Source organism: Micropterus salmoides, unplaced genomic scaffold (assembly GCF_014851395.1).
Source record: "Micropterus salmoides isolate LMB-PRFRI ecotype aquatic unplaced genomic scaffold, ASM1485139v1 Ms_hic_scaffold_5, whole genome shotgun sequence".
Classification (NCBI taxonomy): Eukaryota; Metazoa; Chordata; class Actinopteri; order Centrarchiformes; family Centrarchidae; genus Micropterus; species Micropterus salmoides.
The window spans coordinates 35,736,928-35,758,513 of NW_024044237.1; the positions used below are offsets into that span (position 1 = coordinate 35,736,928).

At 46.9% G+C, this 21,586-nt stretch overlaps 1 protein-coding gene across 1 annotated transcript; it reads right to left on the minus strand.

The window, feature by feature from the left end:
• Nucleotides 1-398: 398 nt before the first annotated feature.
• polr2b (RNA polymerase II subunit B) lies at nt 399-20,157 on the minus strand. Its single transcript, XM_038699851.1, has 25 exons — nt 20,139-20,157; nt 17,505-17,577; nt 13,843-13,993; nt 13,558-13,670; nt 10,461-10,680; nt 10,214-10,372; nt 9,622-9,786; nt 9,333-9,529; nt 8,209-8,328; nt 7,898-8,084; nt 7,669-7,812; nt 7,368-7,507; nt 7,034-7,145; nt 5,915-6,069; nt 5,342-5,540; nt 5,032-5,200; nt 4,668-4,764; nt 4,473-4,567; nt 4,097-4,347; nt 3,887-3,976; nt 2,257-2,364; nt 1,923-2,036; nt 1,535-1,695; nt 1,246-1,441; nt 399-622 (listed from the first exon to the last, which is right to left on the minus strand). The coding sequence occupies exons 1-25, from the start codon at nt 20,155-20,157 to the stop codon at nt 533-535; spliced, it is 3,525 nt and encodes a 1,174-aa protein (XP_038555779.1). The 3' UTR covers nt 399-532.
• Nucleotides 20,158-21,586: the final 1,429 nt, after the last annotated feature.

The window sequence follows — 21,586 nt, forward strand, 5'->3', positions numbered from 1 at the left end:
ACATCACACAGCCATTAATGTCTAAACCGCTGACAACAAAAGTGAGGACACCCCTAAGTGAAAATGTCCAAATTGGGCCCCATTAGCCATTTTCCCTCTCTGGGGTCATGTGACTCGTTAGTGTTATAAGGTCTCTGTTGTGAACAGGGATCAGGTGGGTTAAATTTGGTGTCAGCGCTCTTTCACTCAGTCATACTGGTCACTGGAAGTTCAACATTGCACCTAATGGCAAAGAACTCTCTGACGATTTGAAAAAAAGAATGGCTGCTCTACATAAAGATGGCCGAGGCTATAAGAAGACTGCCAAGACCTTGAAACTGAGACCCTGTTTGATGTGCTCATGGTGCATGACCCACATGTCACATGATGTCTGTAAATCAATAAGGACTCAGAAAAAGTACCAACAATCAGATTTATTCTAATTTTACAAAAACAAAGTGAAACAACATGAAAAAAAACATCAAACTTCAGCTTCCTGTTGCTGATGTCACATTTAAAGTCTGCAGGGAAGCATGTGATTGGCCGAGCCCCTCTATGACGCCATCATACGAGGAGCGATGCTCATCGACATCAACTCCTGGAAGAGAAGCTTACAGGCGTACGGCATTCGGACCAGGGAGATCTGATGGACAGCCAGGAAGAGAGAGAGAGAGACATGTCATTACTGATCGTGTTCGCCTGGCTCTCGTGGCGACTGGTAAACTTGATCGTGTTCGCCTGGCTCTCGTGGCGACTGGTAAACTTGATCGTGTTCGCCTGGCTCTCGTGGCGACTGGTAAACTTGATCGTGTTCGCCTGGCTCTCGTGGCGACTGGTAAACTTGATCGTGTTCGCCTGGCTCTCGTGGCGACTGGTAAACTTGATTGTGTTCGCCTGGCTCTCGTGGTGACTGGTAACTGATCGTGTTCGCCTGGCTCTCGTGGTGACTGGTAACTGATAGTGTTCGCCTGGCTCTCGTAGTGACTGGTAACTTGATCGTGTTCGCCTGGCTCTCGTGGTGACTGGTAACTGATCGTGTTCGCCTGGCTCTCGTGGTGACTGGTAACTGATCGTGTTCGCCTGGCTCTCGTGGTGACTGGTAACTTGATCGTGTTCGCCTGGCTCTCGTGGTGACTGGTAACTGATCGTGTTCGCCTGGCTCTCGTGGTGACTAGTAACTGATCGTGTTCGCCTGGCTCTCGTGGTGACTGGTAACTGATCGTGTTTACCTGGCTCTCGTGGTGACTGGTAACTGATCGTGTTTACCTGTGTCTTGTTGCGGCAGCCTCGACACTCATACGTGTGCGTCCGCGTGTTGGCGATGGCCATCAATCCACACAGGTTACACACATGAACCTGATACGGATCAGACGCCTCAAACAGACGTTCTCTGAGGAACTGAGCCGCTCCGTGAGCGATCTGACAGTCACGCTCCATCTCTCCGAAGCGCAGACCGCCGTCCCTGAGAGACAGACAGGTGAGACGGACAGTTGAGACAGGCAGATCGCTCAGACAGGTTAGGTAACACAGACAGGTAGAAAGGTGTCTTGCTCACCGTGATCGTCCCTCCATTGGCTGCCTGTTGAGGATCTGGACAGGGCCCCGGGCCCTCGAGTGGATCTTATCGTCCACCATGTGCTTCAGACGCTGATAATAAGTCGGGCCGATGAAGATCTGAGACGTCAGCTTCCTCCCCGTGAACCCGTTGTATAGAACCTGATCACAGATCGATAATCACATCAACTCCAGCCTACTCTCCGTGAACCCGTCACACAGAACAGATCAATAATATTGACAGGTTTGTGTTTACTTATTATCTCGTGTGTCTCTGCAGTAAAGCTAACGCTAGCTCGCAGCTGTCAGGCTGACAGACACAATAACAATGTTGAGCTGGCATCGTGATTTAAAACACAGAACGAGGTTAACAGGAAGTAAACAGTGACCTCATTTCCTCTCAGGTGATATCCGTATTCAGACAGCAGGTTCGACACTTTCTGCACGTTGACGGCGTCGTTAAACGGCGTGGCGTCGCCGATCTCACCTTTGTTAGCAGAAACCTGAAACAAAACAGAAATAAAGAAACAGAAATAAACACAGTCACCTGCAAGTCGATAATCAGGGAGTCGATAACCTGCTGAAACTATTCAAGGTTATTAATCACACAACTGATAATATTTGATCCTGATAATTACCACGTGTTTAGAATTGATTACCATTATAAAATTATTATAATAAATATACTGATTATTACCACTGTATATATTTACTGGTCACTACCTTGCCCTGCAGACACTCGATCAGATGGCCGACTGTCATTCTGGACGGGATGGCGTGAGGGTTGATTATGATGTCAGGTGTGATTCCCTCGCAGGTGAACGGCATGTCCTGCAACACACAACACATCCATCAGCCTGTAGGTGACATCTGATCATCATCATTGATCAGCTCTAAACCCGATGCTGTGTTGTTGGTTCACATGATCTCATGTTTGCTGCTGAGATCACTCTCTCTTTAACATCAAACTATAAAACACCCGTTTCACATCCTGTTTCTGGACTAAACTGTCATGACTTCAGAGGGTCACCGGGTCGTGGTTTCTGCATCAGTTCAGTGATTCAGCGGCTCTGTGCAGCGAAAAGACAAAACACCAACACCGCCGGGTAAACACGTCTCACTGTGTCTGAATCTAAATTTAAAGCGTCTGTTTCTGTCAGCAGTTTGTCACAGAGTCCATCAGCAGATTCATCATCAGACCGACGCCTCGTGAGAAGCATTTAAACAGAGCACTGGGTCCTGAAGCCAGCTGGACGCTTCTTATTTGATCCGTGGTGACAGTAACTTAGTACATTTACTAAAATACTGTACTTAAATACAAATGAGAGGTTTCTCCTGGTTTCCTTCAATTCTGCTCCATCTCAGAGGGAGATGTTGGATTTCTTACTTCACTACATGTATCTGACAGCTTCAGTTACTTTACAAAATCAGATTTTTACACACAAACACATGAAGAGTTAAAATATGATGTTCAGTTATAAATTAAACAGTTTATACAAGTACAGCTGGTACTTTAGTTGGTGGCCAGAAATTTAATTGTCAACTATTTTAATTCACTTTTTCATGTAAAAACATCTGATGTGAAAATCAAGAGTTTTAAATCATTTTGAGGTTTAAAGTGACAGAACAAACATTGTGAAGGAGTCTCTTTGGACTCTGAGGAACTGGGACAAGATTTCTCATCATCTTTGCAACTGATTAATGGAGAAAAGAATCAACAGATTAATCCATGAGAATAATGATAAATTGCAGTCCGATACAAAATAGTTGATCTTCAACAACTACTGCAGTAAAATCCTGCTTTACATGAATGCATGAGGAATAATGATCTCATTTATAATAGTACAACAGTCATTTTTCTTTCGGCATTAAGTACTTTTACTTTAAGTACTTTATGTACATTTTCCTGATTATATTCACATACTTAATACACATACAGTGTATTTTTCCAGTGAGGTATTAGTACTTTTACTGCAGTAAAGGAACTGAATACTTAGTCCACCTCTGGCAAAGATAACGTCCATAAAATAGACCAAATAGATGCTGCGTAACGAGGAACAGGATGATATAACAGACAGCTGTGAAGAATGCTAAAAAACATTACAGCAAAAGAGAGAGGGATGCTGGCAGAAAACTGTAAACTCCTGAGTTACTATTTATTTTAAGATCCAACGCACTCTCAGCGCCTCCCGTTTATTGCTGACTGAAACATCAAGCTCTTACACGCAGTGCCGCAAGGCTGAAAGAGCGCCGCCTCCACAGGACTCAACACACCCAGCTAATCTATTAATCTGGCTTCATCCTCTATCTGTTTACTTCCTGTCCCCCCCCCGTCTGTTTACTTCCTGTTTACCTCCTGTCTGTACTGGATCCCACAGGTTCCCTTCTGTCCGTGTCGGCTGGCGAACTTGTCTCCAATCTGAGGAATCCGGACTGAGCGAACCTGCAGCAAACATGAAGCTTGTCAGAAAAACCATCTCCTCATAAAGACTCTGCCAGTTAGGTGTTTCATCAGGTGCCTCAGATGTGTCAGGGGTCTCAGGTGTGGTGCGACTTCTCTCACCCTGATCTTGCAGAACTTGTAACCCTCCTGGTTCAGAGTCACCATGACCTGGTCCACAATGCCAGTCTCACTGGTTCTTAGAAAGGTGCTGCAGTCCCTCTTGGTGTAGCGTCGGTTGGTGCTGTCCAGCTCATCATCGTTCTCCGGCAGCGTCACAGTCTTCCCAATGATCACATCCTCGCCGGAGACACGAACGCCGGGTGCGATGAGCCCGTCGTCGTCCAGCTTGTCATAGATGGCGTGTCTCATACCTGAGGGGGAATTTCATTTGTTCTCAAAGTGTGACATAAGAATAGCCCCGCCCACAGCATGTGACTGGACGCTGCTATCACACCTGAGACGATTGACAGGTGTTTACAGCAGACTCAGTTCTTACCCTGACAGGTTTCACGGGTCGGCTTCTCAAAGATCTCCTCCTGATCAAATCCTTTCTTAGACTCCTGCTCTTTGTAGGATCGATAGAAAACAGACCTACAGGGGGAAAAAACTGATTTAAAGAACAAAAACAGACAAACAAACGCTCGGGGCGAGTTGGCAACAGACACTCGGGGAGTAGAAGTTGGTAACTGACCTGAAGAAGCCTCGATCCACGGCCGACCTGTTCATGATCACAGAGTCCTCCTGATTGTATCCCGTGTATGAGGCAATCGCCACAATGGAGTTGATCCCTAAAGGACAAGGAGAACGTTTCAGTTAGAGACCCACAGAAGACGTCTGGCAGACAGGTCACCTGAAAACACAAACAAACTCACCTGGTTTCAGGTCAAGTATGGAGACTCACCTGTTTTTATAAGAAAATAATGGGCTGACGTGCACTTCTCCACAGCTTTATACATTTCATTCTCGTATCTCCTGTCATCTAGTGAGTGCTTGGCACAGTTTTGCGGGCAGCTCTCTTTAAATGTTATCAGTCTGACTGTACAGGTGTGTGTTACCTGCGGGCAGCTCTCTGAAGCGCAGGTACTCCATGGATCGGGTGGTGACCAGCGGTTTCTGAGGGTAGTACAACACGTGAGCCAGCGTGTCCATTCGTACGTGGAAGTTGGTGATGTAGACACCCATGGCCTGTTTGCCCATAGCAGACTGGTATGTGTTCCTGGGAGACTGAACAACAAGAGCAAACAAACCTGAAGGAACATGTCACTGAACACTAGTGGTGCATCACGGATAGGTAATCTTCCTTCATTATCATCATTCAGGTGAAACCCGAAATGAGTTGTCAACCTTTGTTTAGTTTTGGTGTACCTGGTTGTGGTCGGGGAAGGGGATGATGGAAGCACAGACTCCGAGAATCATGGATGGGTGGATCTCACAATGCGTGTAGGTGGAGCAGTATGCCACGCCTTTCTCCTGGAGGTCATCAGGGGTCATAGCAAGCATCACCGTCTCTTCCTCCAGAGTGTCGATGTACTCCACCACGCCGCTCGCCACCAAGTCCTGCCAGCTAACCGCCACAAACAAACAAAAGACAAACAACAGCTTTACTACAGAAACCCATGAACACAAGCCAGTAACACCTGACGAATAACCCGGGAAATTCTGCAGCTGAAAAACAACCGAGAAAGTCTGCAGCAAAAGCTGAAAAACAACCGGGAAAGTCTGCAGCTGAAAAACAACCAGATAGAAAAACAACCAGATAGGCAAGTCTGCAGATGAAAAACAACCGGGAAAGTCTACAGCTGAAAAACAACCAGATAGGTAAGTCTGCATCTGAAAAACAACCGGGAAAGTCTGCAGCATGAAAAACAACCGGGAAAGTCTGCAGCAAAAGCTGAAGAACAACCGGGTGTCGTACTCGTCTCACGTGTACAGTCTTACCTATAGTTGTTGTACTCTCTCTCTTTCAGCTGGTCGATGTGCCGTCTTTTGAGCAGTAGCTTCTGTTTCTCAACGATCAGCAGCGGTCGGCAGATTCGTCCGGCGTCAGTGTAGATTCTGATCTCCCGCTCTCTGATGTCTCGGATCATCGACACCTGAAAAATTCAGAACCAGCAGGATTCCTGAGCTGGGAAATTATGTTTCTTAATGTCATCAAAATCCCACCTGCAGACCAAAAACCACCGTGACCTGGCTGACTTCCCCTATGAAGAGGTTCATCTTTAAAACACTTAACAAATGTTTTGTTTCTAGATTGTGGGGATTTTAAAGGTGAATGTAATAAAAATGGTTTGGAGCAGGTGATGAATCTGCCTATTATCTTTATAAACTGTTGAACTAACCATCTAAAGAAATAAATCTGAACATAAAACTATTATTTCAATAATTCCAGTTGAAAAGCCTGATATTGTGATGGGATGCCAAACAGTGATGTACAGCGTCAGCGTGCAAGTCTGACAAAGATTCTTTTAGTTATGAACCAGTCAACCCTGCAAAGGAACCGTGTTATAGGGCTGAAACGATTCATCGATTAATCGCTGCCGCCAAGCTAAAGTACTGCACGATGCAGTCGATTAAATAAACTGTAGAAGATTCGAGTACTAACATCATCGTATTGGCTGCAGCCCTACCGTGTTATTCAGTACATGGCCCTTTAACAGTCACTAACAACCAGGTATCTCAAAAGGCACCAGCAGACAACGGTCAAACTTCTTCACTGTGAATATTTCCTGGTTTCTTTCCTCATCCATGACAGAAAACTGAATTCTTTCGGTTGTGGACAAAACAAGATATTTGAGGACGTCTTCTCGGGTTTCCGGAAACACATTAATTTTTCAGCATTTTCTGACATTTTATAGACCAAACAACTAATCTATTTATGTAGAAAATAATTAACAGATCAATCGACAATAAAAATAATTGTTAGTAGCAGCCGGCCTTTCATTTTTAGAAATAACTAAATTATTTCCTAATAGAGCTGCTCACTCTAGTTTTAAGCTCCACAACACAAAGTAATAAGGTATAATCTATCTGGCTCTTGATCAGAAGATGTGGATTTACCTCAGACACGATGATGTCCATCTGTCTGCGGAGTTTCCTCAGTGTGTTCATCAGCTGTTCGGGATCTTTGTGGATTCCAACCCAGCAGCCGTTCACAAAGATCTTAGTGGCACTAAAACGTTAAAACGCAAAGCAATTAAAAATCACGCAGAGATTCAACAAGTTAATAACAAGCCACTGAACTCTGCAGTTAATGATAAAGTCTGGGAGGGTTGAGCTCCCTGTTTTCATTACAACAGAAAGTGATGCTGCCATCTGCAGGTCAGGGAATGAACTCCATCGTCTCTCGGACTAAATAAAACAATCTGAAGAGGCTGTTCTGAAAGAAACTGACTCTGCGATGGCGGCGGGGGAGATCTCCTCCAGGTTCTCCATACTCCACTCCTCCAGAAACTCCAGGATGGGAGACGGCTGGGACCCCACAGAGATGTAGGCCATGAGGGCCAAGTTCTTCACCAGACCCACAGCGTGACCCTGAAACACAGGTGAACCAGTTCATCAGTGACTGATGGATCAATGCATACAGTTCGTCCAGCGTGCGGCAGCTCTGACTTCAGGCTGGTTGTTCCTGTGAGAAGCCTGTTCAGATATTCTCCTACACGTTTTAATGTTGTTCAGGGCCCCGTGGTCTTTACCTCGGGCGTCTCAGCCGGACACACCATCCCCCACAGCGTGTTGTGCAGCTGCCGGGGTTTCGCCAGTTTGCCGTCTCTGCCGATTGGCGAGTTGACGCGCCGGAGGTGGGACAGGGTGGACGCAAAGGTCAGCCGGTTCAACACCTACAAGCAGAAACAAACAATCCTGAGACCACCTCTGATTCAATCTGAAGCTGAGCCGATTTCAGGTGGAGCCATGTGGTCTCACCTGTGACACGCCGGCTCTGGCCTGGTGAGCCTTCTTCACGTCGCCCCAGTTTCCGGTGGCCAGCGAGTATTTGAGGCCGTCTGAGATGATCCGGGTTTTGATGGCGAGCTCCAGGTTGAAGTCTTTTCCTCTGTCGATGAACTTCTGAGCGTAGATCCGGATCTCCTTCAGCAGGTTCTTGAACATTCTGAACACCAGAGACAGTTTCATTATTTCCTTTAAAGTCAGCGTAGAAAACATGTGTTAACAGGTAAGAGCGGGGTCAAAGGTCAAAGGTCCGGTGTGATGACAGCGAGTGAAAGAAGCCCCACCCTCTGAACAGGAAGGCCAATAGCGGCCCGGCAAGGTCCAGCCTCTTGTTGCCGTAGTGATCTCTGTCGTCCAGCTCCCGTCTGCCGAGAGCGGCCAGCAACAACCTGTGGACCATGTACCTGAAAACACACAAGTACACAGTTATACACACACTGCAAACTCAGTAATACACACAGTAATACACAGACTACACACTGACACCCATGCTTCAAATTACGGGGGGGATTGGGGGGGTTAATTATGGCTTGTACCCCCCCAAAAGAGGCAAAAACAACAGTTCAGGGGGGGTCTTAACTGTCATATTCACCTATTCACCATATATTCAAGAATTTAGAAATACGATTTCAAACACCCCTAAAATGGACCGTACCATTTCCTAACTCCTGGTGTAATGAATTTGATTTATCTTCATCTGTAGTGGATATCCCGTTCCAATATTATAGCCACTGCCCCAGCCCTAGAAGAGTAGTTTCAACGCACCTTTGTTCCTTTTTTGAATCCAGCATTCTGCCTTCGCCGTTTGGAAATAATCTAATCCTAATATCCTACCTATTGAAATAAACTTGACCTACCAAAACATTGTAGGCTAGCGTATGTAGTGTAAATGAGGGAAAATAAATAGTAACCTACAGACTCAAAGAATATATGAAATACGGTGAGACAAGGTTAAAAAACTGTTTGGTCTCAACTAAAGCTACGGCCTTCACTCCTGTTTCCAACTTCCCTTTATTAATTATACCACACCCACCGCTACTAAGGTGAGGCTGATTTGCTAATCAGTGGCCAAACTGTCCATCACATCAGTGAATCAGAACTATAACCAAAAACATGGGAAGCCTAAAAATAATAACTGCTGTTCTTTAAATATAAACAAAAACTGCTATTTTGGCTCCTACGTCATCTACAGACTGCACACATTAGTTAAATAAGCAACGATATTGTGAGCTTTGAAGGATTCTAGTTCACTGAAGCCCGCGCCTGCGCTGTACTGGGTTTTCCTTTTGACCTGTGACAGCTGACCCCCCCCAGGTTGTACCTGTGCACCATGTTTGGCGTCGGCCGGTGAAACCCCGTATCGGCCCCTGCTGTGTCTGAGCAGGTGAGCCTCCTCAGGTGGACTCACCCTAAGAAGTACGCCTTCTTGGTCTCACAGAAGTCGCTGACGCCGACGTGCGGCAGCATCTCTTTCTGCAGAACTTCTTTAGCGTATTTGATTCTTCGCTCTTTCGTCACGCCGGGTTTGGCTCCTCTGGAGCCGATAAAGTTTAACGCCACGTTCTGCTCCTGGATGACAAACGCTTCGTCCAGAGACGGCTTCACCTGGAAACACAGAGACATCACTGGTGACAACCACGGCCACGTGGGCGGGGCTAACAATGACTACCCGATCAATAACTGATAATGAGACTGACCATCTCCATCATCTCGGGGTCGTCGAAGTCGTAGATGATGTGTTCCAGGATGTCTCTGTCCGACACGAAGCCCAACGCTCGAAACACGATGATGATGGGAACTTCCTGTCTGATGTACGGCAGCGTGGACACGATCCTCTGACCAATCGCGCTCTTCTTCACCCCCTGAGAGAGACGAGCAATAATCAATCACATCTGTCCTCCGATTGGTCGGTAACGCTGCATGTAACTGATGACGTTCTGTCTCAAGTTAATGTAATAAAAGGAGTGAGGACAGCCGAGCCGCCCTGTTTAACATCCTGCTGCTGGTTTATAAAACACTCAATGGTTCAGGGCTGATCCCTCTCAGCTGCTCCGGGATCAGGTCTGCTTTCTGTCCCCAGAGTCCAGCCCAGACCTGGAGAAGCAGCGTTCAGTTTTTATTCTCCTGGAACAAACTCCCAGAAACCTGCAGCTCTGTTCTATTCAGGCTGGAGACGTTTCCCCGGCCATCATATCATATTATTCTATATGAACATACTTATTATATTAAACACAGGTCATGTGGAAATATAATAAATTACTAATGACTCCTGTGAACATGAGGACTCACCTGTCCTCCTCTGGCCATCATGCTGACCCAGATGGTGCTGGTGGGACGGGACGAGTTCTCCAGACAGGACCGGCACTCGCCCGTGTAGGCGTACTTTGAGTCCTTCTTGGCAAACACGTACACCGTGTTGGTGGCCATCTTCTCCTGAGCGATCAGCACCTGAAACCAGCAGGGACCAGTCACAACCACCATTTCCAGAATCTCAGCAGAGAGCCTCTCAGTGACGTCACGTGATGTCACGGCGTACCTTCTCGGAGCCGTTGATGATGAAATAACCTCCGGGATCGAGCGGACACTCGTTGAGCTCACACAGGTCTCTGTCTGTCAGGCCACTCAGCAGACAGTAGGTGGAGCGAAGCATGATGGGAATTTTGCCGATGAAGGTCTTCTGATGCTGAGTCTGCAGCTGGTCCTCTCCCTCCTTTATGATGGTCTTTGTGATGTCAACGTACAGGGGCGCCGAGTACCTGTCACACAGTAACACAGACCAGGTGAGACGCGAGTAAACAGACCAGGTGAGACGCGAGTCAACAGACCAGGCGAGACGCGAGTCAACAGACCAGGCGAGACGCGAGTCAACAGACCAGGCGAGACGCGAGTAAAAAGACCAGAACAGGCGAGACGCGAGTATAAAGACCAGGCGAGACGCGAGTATAAAGACCAGGCGAGACGCGAGTAAAAAGACCAGAACAGGCGAGACGCGAGTATAAAGACCAGGCGAGACGCGAGTATAAAGACCAGGCGAGACGCGAGTCAACAGAACAGGCGAGACGCGAGTATAAAGACCAGGCGAGACGCGAGTCAACAGACCAGGCGAGACGCGAGTATAAAGACCAGGCGAGACGCGAGTATAAAGACCAGGCGAGACGCGAGTATAAAGACCAGGCGAGACGCGAGTCAACAGAACAGGCGAGACGCGAGTATAAAGACCAGGCGAGACGCGAGTCAACAGACCAGGCGAGACGCGAGTCAACAGACCAGGCGAGACACGAGTCAACAGACCAGGCGAGACGCGAGTCAACAGACCAGGCGAGACGCGAGTATAAAGACCAGGCGAGACGCGAGTATAAAGACCAGGCGAGACGCGAGTCAACAGAACAGGCGAGACGCGAGTATAAAGACCAGGCGAGACGCGAGTCAACAGACCAGGCGAGACGCGAGTCAACAGACCAGGCGAGACGCGAGTCAACAGACCAGGCGAGACGCGAGTCAACAGACCAGGCGAGACGCGAGTCAACAGACCAGGCGAGACGCGAGTCAACAGACCAGGCGAGACGCGAGTCAACAGACCAGGCGAGACGCGAGTCAACAGAACAGGCGAGACGTGAGTATAAAGACCAGGCGAGACGCGAGTCAACAGAACAGGCGAGACGCGAGTATAAAGACCAGGCGAGACGCGAGTCAACAGAACAGGCGAGACGCGAGTATAAAGACCAGGCGAGACGCGAGTCAACAGAACAGGCGAGACGTGAGTATAAAGACCAGGCGAGACGCGAGTCAACAGACCAGGCGAGACGCGAGTCAACAGACCAGGCGAGACGCGAGTCAACAGACCAGGCGAGACGCGAGTCAACAGACCAGGCGAGACGCGAGTCAACAGAACAGGCGAGACGCGAGTATAAAGACCAGGCGAGACGCGAGTCAACAGACCAGGCGAGACGCGAGTCAACAGACCAGGCGAGACGCGAGTCAACAGAACAGGCGAGACGCGAGTATAAAGACCAGGCGAGACGCGAGTCAACAGACCAGGCGAGACGCGAGTCAACAGACCAGGCGAGACGCGAGTAAAAAGACCAGGCGAGACGCGAGTAAAAAGACCAGGCGAGACGCGAGTCAACAGACCAGGCGAGACGCGAGTCAACAGACCAGGCGAGACGCGAGTCAACAGACCAGGCGAGACGCGAGTAAAAAGAACAGGCGAGACGCGAGTCAACAGAACAGGCGAGACGCGAGTATAAAGACCAGGCGAGACGCGAGTCAACAGAACAGGCGAGACGCGAGTATAAAGACCAGGCGAGACGCGAGTATAAAGACCAGGCGAGACGCGAGTATAAAGACCAGGCGAGACGCGAGTCAACAGAACAGGCGAGACGCGAGTATAAAGACCAGGCGAGACGCGAGTCAACAGAACAGGCGAGACGCGAGTATAAAGACCAGGCGAGACGCGAGTCAACAGAACAGGCGAGACGTGAGTATAAAGACCAGGCGAGACGCGAGTATAAAGACCAGGCGAGACGCGAGTATAAAGACCAGGCGAGACGCGAGTATAAAGACCAGGCGAGACGCGAGTCAACAGAACAGGCGAGACGCGAGTATAAAGACCAGGCGAGACGCGAGTCAACAGAACAGGCGAGACGCGAGTATAAAGACCAGGCGAGACGCGAGTATAAAGACCAGGCGAGACGCGAGTATAAAGACCAGGCGAGACGCGAGTCAACAGAACAGGCGAGACGCGAGTATAAAGACCAGGCGAGACGCGAGTCAACAGAACAGGCGAGACGCGAGTATAAAGACCAGGCGAGACGCGAGTCAACAGAACAGGCGAGACGCGAGTATAAAGACCAGGCGAGACGCGAGTCAACAGAACAGGCGAGACGCGAGTATAAAGACCAGGCGAAACGCGAGTATAAAGACCAGGCGAGACGCGAGTATAAAGACCAGGCGAGACGCGAGTATAAAGACCAGGCGAGACGCGAGTATAAAGACCAGGCGAGACGCGAGTATAAAGACCAGGCGAGACGCGAGTCAACAGAACAGGCGAGACGCGAGTCAACAGAACAGGCGAGACGCGAGTCAACAGAACAGGCGAGACGCGAGTCAACAGACCAGGCGAGACGCGAGTATAAAGACCAGGCGAGACGCGAGTATAAAGACCAGGCGAGACGCGAGTCAACAGAACAGGCGAGACGCGAGTCAACAGAACAGGCGAGACGCGAGTCAACAGACCAGGCGAGACGCGAGTCAACAGACCAGGCGAGACGCGAGTAAAAAGAACAGGTGAGACGCGAGTCAACAGACCAGGCGAGACGCGAGTCAACAGACCAGGCGAGACGCGAGTCAACAGAACAGGCGAGACGCGAGTAAAAAGACCAGGTGAGACGCGAGTAAAAAGACCAGGTGAGACGCGAGTAAACAGACCAGGTGAGACGCGAGTAAACAGACCAGGTGAGACGCGAGTAAACAGACCAGGTGAGACGCGAGTAAAAAGAACAGGTGAGACGCGAGTAAACAGACCAGGTGAGACGCGAGTAAAAAGAACAGGTGAGACGCGAGTAAAAAGAACAGGTGAGACGCGAGTAAACAGACCAGGTGAGACGCGAGTCAACAGAACAGGCGAGACCTACGTGAGGTTTCGTAGTCGGGCTTCGTTTGGCATCATGGGTGACGGAGCGCCGTCTCTCTCCCAGTGGGTGGGCTTGGACAGGTAGATCTGCTCAAACTTCAGCAGGTAACGAGGCTGAAACAGAAAATAAAGTACAGAGAGACGTCACAGAGCTGATCCTAAACCAGGACCCTGCTGCACAGACCCACGAAGACAACAACTAAAAGAGGTCGCTCTGAGCGTCTCTAAACGTTTCAAACCAGGTCCTGGTTCTGGTCCTGATCCAGTCCCAGGTGTTATTCCTCACCGGCTCCTCCACCTCGCCTGAGGTGTGCTGGGCTTCAGCCTGCAGGTCGATGGGCGGAGCATCCTCCACGATCCTCTGAACAGACATCTGGATGAACTCATCGAACGAATCCAGCTGCTGCCGCACCAGACCCTTCTCGTCAAAATAAGAGCTGCCAGAGGAAAAAGAAAGAGTTTCGTCAAAATAAGAGCTGTGCAAACACAAACAACTCAGAACAGAAAAAATCATTTCATGATTCGGCATCGGCCGTTTATAACGGCAGATATGACTATTAAAAAAGAAACCTAGAGTCAGATCCTTCACTCATGTCATGGGTGTTGCATAGTTTGCCCACCAGAGGGCGACCAGCTGCAGCTCCCCTGTTAACAACACTGCCTCACCACATAAACCACAGAAGAAAACAATCAGCTGACAGAGGGCTGTGTGAGCGGAGAGTCTGTCTTTTGTCAAGTTAATTACATGACTTTAATAATAAAAACAGAGCCGGTCACTTCACTGAAAACATTCATGACTCGCGAACCCTCCCGTGTTTCTCTGCCCTCTGCGACTTCCTACCAGCTCACAGCAGGTTAATGTTACGGAAGCTGCCGACAGACGTAACTGTAGATTTATTAACAGTGTGGCAGTTCTACTGAACGGTCCACATTTGTCCCTAGTTCATGTTTAAAAGAAACTTTAACCTCTGTGGGCCAATCTAGTCCAGATTTGAGAGCTCTACGTATAGTGGTTTTGGATCTGGACCTGATCTATTGTGGTCTACATGTGGAGAAAAAGCAGTGAAATTGCCCTTTATTCATTTTCACAAATAAAATAAAAAAAATGTCAAATCTAACAGTGTTTCAGATAGCGTTAGGGCTTTCACAGCAGGAAGAGGTGCAAAACAACGGAGAATCGGTCGCTCAGCAACGTAAGTTAACTTCCCCCGTTAACTGCCGAATCGGAAGCTAACTTCAGCGTCATGTGACAGAGCCGTAACGGTTCTGGTTGTAGTTATAACGGTAGTTAAATTAAATCTCAAAGCTGCAGGTCCTATGATTTATACCGACGGTGGTTAAATGGTTTGTGCTGGTAAAGGGATGAACTGGATGTGAATGTGCTACATTGAAATGATGGCAGATTATGTGTAAAGTGAAACACACATGTTTTTATTCTCTCTCTGTTTACAGACAGCTGAAAAAGTTGCACCTTCCAGCAGCAAATATTTATTGATGTGCAATTGTTCACTTTTTGAGATAGTAATCTATTTTATTAACATAATCCATTTAGGAAAAGGTTTTATAGCCCACATATGGCTGGATAATAAAACAATAATAATTATCGCAATATAATTTTTTTCAACAACAATATAACAAATGTTCAATAAATATTCAATAAATGTTTGATTTGATTCACTTGAAACACACAAATTAGGACTGAATTTTTTACCAAGATGTTTCTTTTGTTGAGGAAAAAGGACAGAAAAAAAAGTAAAATTTACTTAATTTTACTTATGCTTATTTGTTGAAAAAGATTTTATCATAAATGTTTTGAATGTTCTCCCTTAGATTTGTGAAGTGATCCACTGTTTGGAATCAAATGTTTGTTATGTTCTGACCATAAAGAAGAGTTTAAACCACAATTAACCATCAGGCTTCTTCAACTTTCACTGAGGAGCAAAAATCAGCCTGTAAACTCAAAAGATATAACGATCTGATACTTGTTGATATGAAAAGATATGAAACTTTTTATTGTGATAACATTTTTGGCCATATTGTCCAGCCCTAAGCCCACATACATCCCAGCTTTCAATATCGGCCTGTTCTACGTGTAGTTTATCCAGTTTATCTAGTAAGTGGGTCTACTATCCAAATCATTCTCTGAATCTAAATATCGGCTCATAAATTGGCTCTTTTTCACTTTAAAATCGGCATCGGCCCCCAAAAACCCATATCAGTCGGGCTCTAGTGCCGACGGCCTCCAGCTGGCCTTTGTATTTGGTGCTTCTACCGCGACCTGCAAAAATTTGTTCTCCTCTGTCATGTTGGGATGTTTTCAGGACTGCTATCAACAATCTGGACGAGTTTACAGAGGCTGTGACGTCCTACATCAGCTTCTGTGAGGACAGCTGCATTCCAACACGCACCAGGAAGAGTTATAACAATGACAAACCCTGGTTCACAGCTAAGCTCAGACAGCTGAGGTTTGCGGACGACACCACCCTCATTGAGCTCATCTCTGGTGGGGACGAGTCCGCCTACAGGTGGGAGATCGACCATCTGGTGACCTGGTGCAGCCAGAACAGTCTGGAGCTCAACGCTCTGAAGACAGTGGAGATGGTCGTGGACTTCAGGAAGAGCCCAGCCCCACCCTCCCCCATCATCCTGTGTGACTCCCCCGTCTCCACTGTGGACTCCTTCTGCTTCCTGGGCACCATCATCTCCCAGGACCTCAGGTGGGAGCTGAACATCACCTCCCTCACCAAGAAGGCCCAGCAGAGGATGAACTTCCTGCGGCAGCTGAAGAAGTTCAGCCTGCCAAAGACAATGATGGTGCACTTCTACACCGCCATCACTGAGTCCATCCTCACCTCCTCCATCACCATCTGGTACGCTGCTGCCACTGCCAGGGACAAGGGCAGGCAGCAGCGCATCGTTCGCTCTGCAGAGAAGCTGATTGGCTGCAATCTTCCTTCTCTTCTGGACCTGTACGCCTCGAGGACTCTGAGGCGAGCAGGAAAGATTGCAGCTGACTCCTCCCACCCCGGACACAAACTGCTTCTACCCGTCTGCTGCCTCATTAACAAGACCCGGGCCCCCTACTGACACCGCCCCCCCTTCAAACAATACATATGTCTCTGCACATTTAAACACGGTTTCATTTCATATCATGCACAAACCTGGCACATTTGTTGTTAATCGTTGTCAATGCGACCCTGTACGCAGGATAAGCGGTTGACGATGGATGGATGTTAATCGTCGTTTTATATTCAAAATTTACATATTTCTTTGCAACACACAAACCCAGAATAATGCACATGTTCTGCATATAGTTGTGTTTCTCTATTCTTTTTAATATTCTTACATAACTTGCATTGTCTGTTCCATATTTATATATTTCTACATTTATTTATGTCAACTGTATGTTTGTCTGCGTGTAGCACCTTAACACCAAAACAAATTCCCCGTATGTGGGCACCATCATCTCCCAGGACCTAAACATTACTTTGCAATAAAGCTCCTTCTTCTGATTCAAAAAGGTGTTCTCAGAACACCGGAGCGCTTCATGCCGGACTAGTTCAACATTCTCAAGAAGCTCCAATCAGCTCACAAGCGGCGTCTTCAGCTCCTCTAACTGTGCGTTCAATTTAAAGTTTCATGGAGGCCGGTTGTTAGTGTATTTATCTAACTGGTATTACGCAGCCTACTGTCCAAGTGCACTATTTTGAGTTGTTGTGCTGTGATGAGACAATCAATTTAGTTTGTAGTTCAGTTTTGCGCTGTCCATTGTCCCGTCAGTGTGCTGTTAACTTTGTTTATGATAGAGTCGTGAAGGAGGAGTCGGTTTGCATCACAACAGGACATCCGAAATATTTCCCCATCCCTAGTGTCCACCCAGTGAAGATAACTGCCCCCCTGCTGAGCTCAGTCTGACGCCGGCTCTGGGTGTGATGCAGGTGAGTTTACCTGATGACGATCCAGCACGCCTCCTGCCACAAATCTGGAGTGATTTCATCATCGTCCTCATCGTATTGATTATCTGACAAACACACAAACAAACATCACTGATCAGTGTCTGTCGCTGACCCGTTACCTCAGACGATATTTACATTTTCACTGAATTCACGTTTAATTTCACTGCAACACTTTTTAGTTGTTTGTTTTGTTCTTGCTCAGGTTGTATTTAATGTTTTCTGGTGAGACTGAAGATTAAAGTTTCTGACTAACGCTTCCTACCAGAGAGACACCGTTAGGGGTTATCTGTGACGGCGCTGATCCATAAATACACTTTACGTATAAACGTACTGAGACGCAGCTCCTTCTTGGTGAATTCAGGTGTTGGCACAGGTGTGTCAAACCAAGCAGCTGGTCCTGCAGTCTGCTTATGTTTGATGAAGAATGGGTCGTTCTAAAGAGCTCACTGATTCGTCGGGCTGCAACGGGACGCCACCGTTACAACAGTGAGATCTTGAAATGCCTTCCCTCCAGATATTTCACGATCAGCTCTAAGTGGTATTAAAGTAAAGTGTTTAGGGACCACAGCAGCTCGACAACAAGGCGCAGACCACGTTCCAGAGCGGGGTCGCTGAGGCGAATAGTGCTTAAAGACTCCTCTGGCTTTAACATCATCCAATAGTGCACACATCATCGAGCACAACGCCAGCCGAGTGTCAGACAGACTGCTGTAAAGCGCCGGACCCTGGAGGAGTGGAAACGTGCTCTGTGCAGTGACGAATCCCACCTCTACACCTGCAGTCTGCCTTTGAGAGAACGATACCCGCCTGCCTGTTGGGTGACATATTGAGGCGCTGTGGAGAACGTAATGCTTCCAGCTATGAGTGAACGTTCTGAGTAAGGCCCTTTTCTGCTCTGACCGTGCCGCCCGTGCACAAAGCAGCTCCATAAAGGCGGCTGGATGAGTTTGGTGTGGAAGAGCCCTGACCTCAACCCAATCCAACACCTTTAAAGTCTGAGAGCCGGGTCCCCTCGCCACTATCTGACCTCACAGATGCTCCCAGGTCTTGTAGAAAGCCTTCCCTGAAGAGTGGGAGCTGCAGAGCGGGACCAGCTCCAATTTAAAGGCCATGGATTCAGAACAGAAAGCTCCTGGAGGCGTCTATTCCACTGATGCTGCGCGTGCTAACAGCTCTCACCAGATGTCTATGAAGATTCTCAGTCATCCAGGTCATAGTTATCCAACGAAGGTTGAAGTCAAGGGCAACTGGACTTGGTTGAAGTGACTAGAAGACGTTTCGTCCCTCATCCAAAGGACTTCTTCAGTTCTGACTGACTGGCAGGGAAACTCAGCTATTTAACCTCAGTGGGGTCGTTATCCCGGGTCATCGATACCGCTGGTTCATTAGTGTTCCTTGTTGCTGTGACGACAGTCGTTACGGTCGTTAAGACTACCTGTGGCCAAGACTGAACGACCATCGTTGGTATCTTCACCTGAGGCCAATAGGTTACGTTTGTTGAGTTTCCTGGGAAGTGATGAAAGGACAGCATTGTAAGTGGGGGATAAGTGGTGGCGTAGACCCCCTCCCCTGTTCAATGACGGCTTCTCCACCCTGGTGTAGATGCTTCCTTGACACCTCTTTCAAACCATCCATCTTCTCTGTCTAAAATGTGCACCTGGTGGTCCTCAAACGAGTGTCCTCTGTCCTTCAGATGTAAGTAGACTGCAGAGTCTTGACCTGAGGAGTTGCCCTTCTGTGTTGAGCCATGCGTTTGTGTCGTGGTTGTTTAGTGTCCCCAATATACAGGTCTGTGCATTCCTCACTGCATTGGACCGCATACACTAGATTGCTTTTCTTGTGTTTGGGTGTGCGGTCTTTGGGGTGGACCAGCATCTGTCTTAGTGTGTTCTTGGGTTTAAAAAACACAGGGATGTTGTGTTTGTTGAAAATCCTCCTGAGTTTCTCTGATACTCCAGACACGTATGGAATCACAATGTTGCTGCGTTTGACCTGGTTAAATAGCTGAGTTTCCCTGCCAGTCAGTCAGAACTGAAGAAGTCCTTTGGATGAGGGACGAAACGTCTTCCAGTATCTTCAACCAAGTCCAGTTGCCCTTGATTTTAACCTTCGTTGGAGAACTATCACCAGTTGTCACTAGTATGTTGCTCCACAAACGTCAGTTGTTTTGGATAAAGAGACACGTGAGTAAATGTTAGCGCCAACAGTACTTCAGTAACGCGTTCATCGAGTATCTAACAGCTTTATAAAACGTTAGCAGTGTCTGTTATTTACTGAAGGATCCGAGTTTTAATCTGAACTTTATTATTCTCCTACAGTTAGCCTGCTAGCTGAAACAAAGCACCGCGCCATTAGCATTAGCTGCCGTTAGCATGTCGGTGAGGCTTCCAGCTGAAGCTAACGTTAGCCTGTGTGTTAGTGAATGATCAACACTACACAACATCAATGTTGTTAGCACGTTAGCACGTTAGCTCTGTAACAGTTCAGCTAGCATTAGCAGCTAACAGTAGCTAGCGGCTGCGGAGCTTCGTGTTTTCAGATTAAAAACTGACGTTACCGTGTTAATAAAGTTAATCAGCCTGTTTGTTGATAAAGTGTCTGCAGGTGCGGACACGCAGCGGCTCACCTTCGTCCTGGTCGTACATGTTTCACCTCCAGAAAATGTTAAAATACAAACTCAAAACTCCGAAACAACGTTGTGATGAAGCGCGCGGAAGAAATATGTCACTTCCGGCCTACGGCGATGACGCCGGACGCAGCGCTGACGTAGCGCGGCCAGAGGAGGCGCTGCAACACCACGAGCTCTGTTTTTATTTTTTTAAATCTTTATTTCATTTTATAAGCAAGACAAAAGGATATAAAATAACAAAATATAACTATAACTAAAGAACAAAGAGGTATCACGTGACAAACAACAAAGGCATTACAGAAAAATATTTAAGTCTTTACATATTTTAACTGTTTGGACTTTAAACCAAATAAAGTATTAATGTAATGTTTACTTTCTACTTCCACCATTTGCACATGTGAATATAAAACTTTCCATAAAAAATAAAGAGGTTCAAATTATATCTTCTTTTACAATCAATATCATTCTTGTCATAAAAAACACGTACATGTCTCTTTTCCGCAATATAATAGTTGAACCAGTCAATGTCTTACAGAGATATTAAAAAATATACATGACAAATGGTTTCAGCTTCACCAAAAACACGAAACAAAAGCCACACTTTTCCACAGCATCTTTCATGAACCTTGAGATCACCTGGTTCACGGGATAAATCAAATGTATAATTTTAAATGAGAGTTCTCTAATTTTGTTGGTGACACAATATTGATTATTGATATTTCAAACTGACTTCTGTTTAATATTTTCTATTCTAGAATTCCAGAAAAGCTTGGCAGGAGGAGTTGTGGACAGAGTCTCCTTAGATGATTATCTGTGAAGCATGCACTGTTTAACATAAGGGTACCTTTAAGTTTCAGATGCAAGTTAAACATGTCACTTCCTTGTATTGATCTCAAAAGACCAGAAGGTGTCGCGTTGAAAACAACAGTGAACGCCACGAGCTCCTACAGAGCAGCTGCAGGTTTATGATGTCAGTGTCTGAATTATTACTTTTAAATCAAGCATTCTTCACTCAGCGGCCTGAACGTGCGTTCATATAAATAAATGACTGTATTTTATTTTACGTCACCATATTTTAACACACACTTGATTATCTGTGGAGGTCTCAACCTGTTCGTTACAACCTGCTGTATCATAATAAACCAACTACCATGTACATGAATTATCACTTATTTTCAGTAGTGACATGTTGGTGCTTTGAGACTCTAATTAATTAATAAAACATTTAAAAACAGTCCTGCCCTGAGATCAAGAAACAGTCTTTAAAAATCAGCTGCTGTTGTTCAAAAGTCAAAGAAAAAGTTTCTCTGAACTAAAACTGATTCTATAAAATTATATCGTGTGTGAACATTTATTCATTTAGCTGCTGTACATGTCAGAGGTCGCCCGGAGCAACAAGAGTCCTGCTCAGGGACACACTGGTGGACGTGTCACAGTGGGGAATT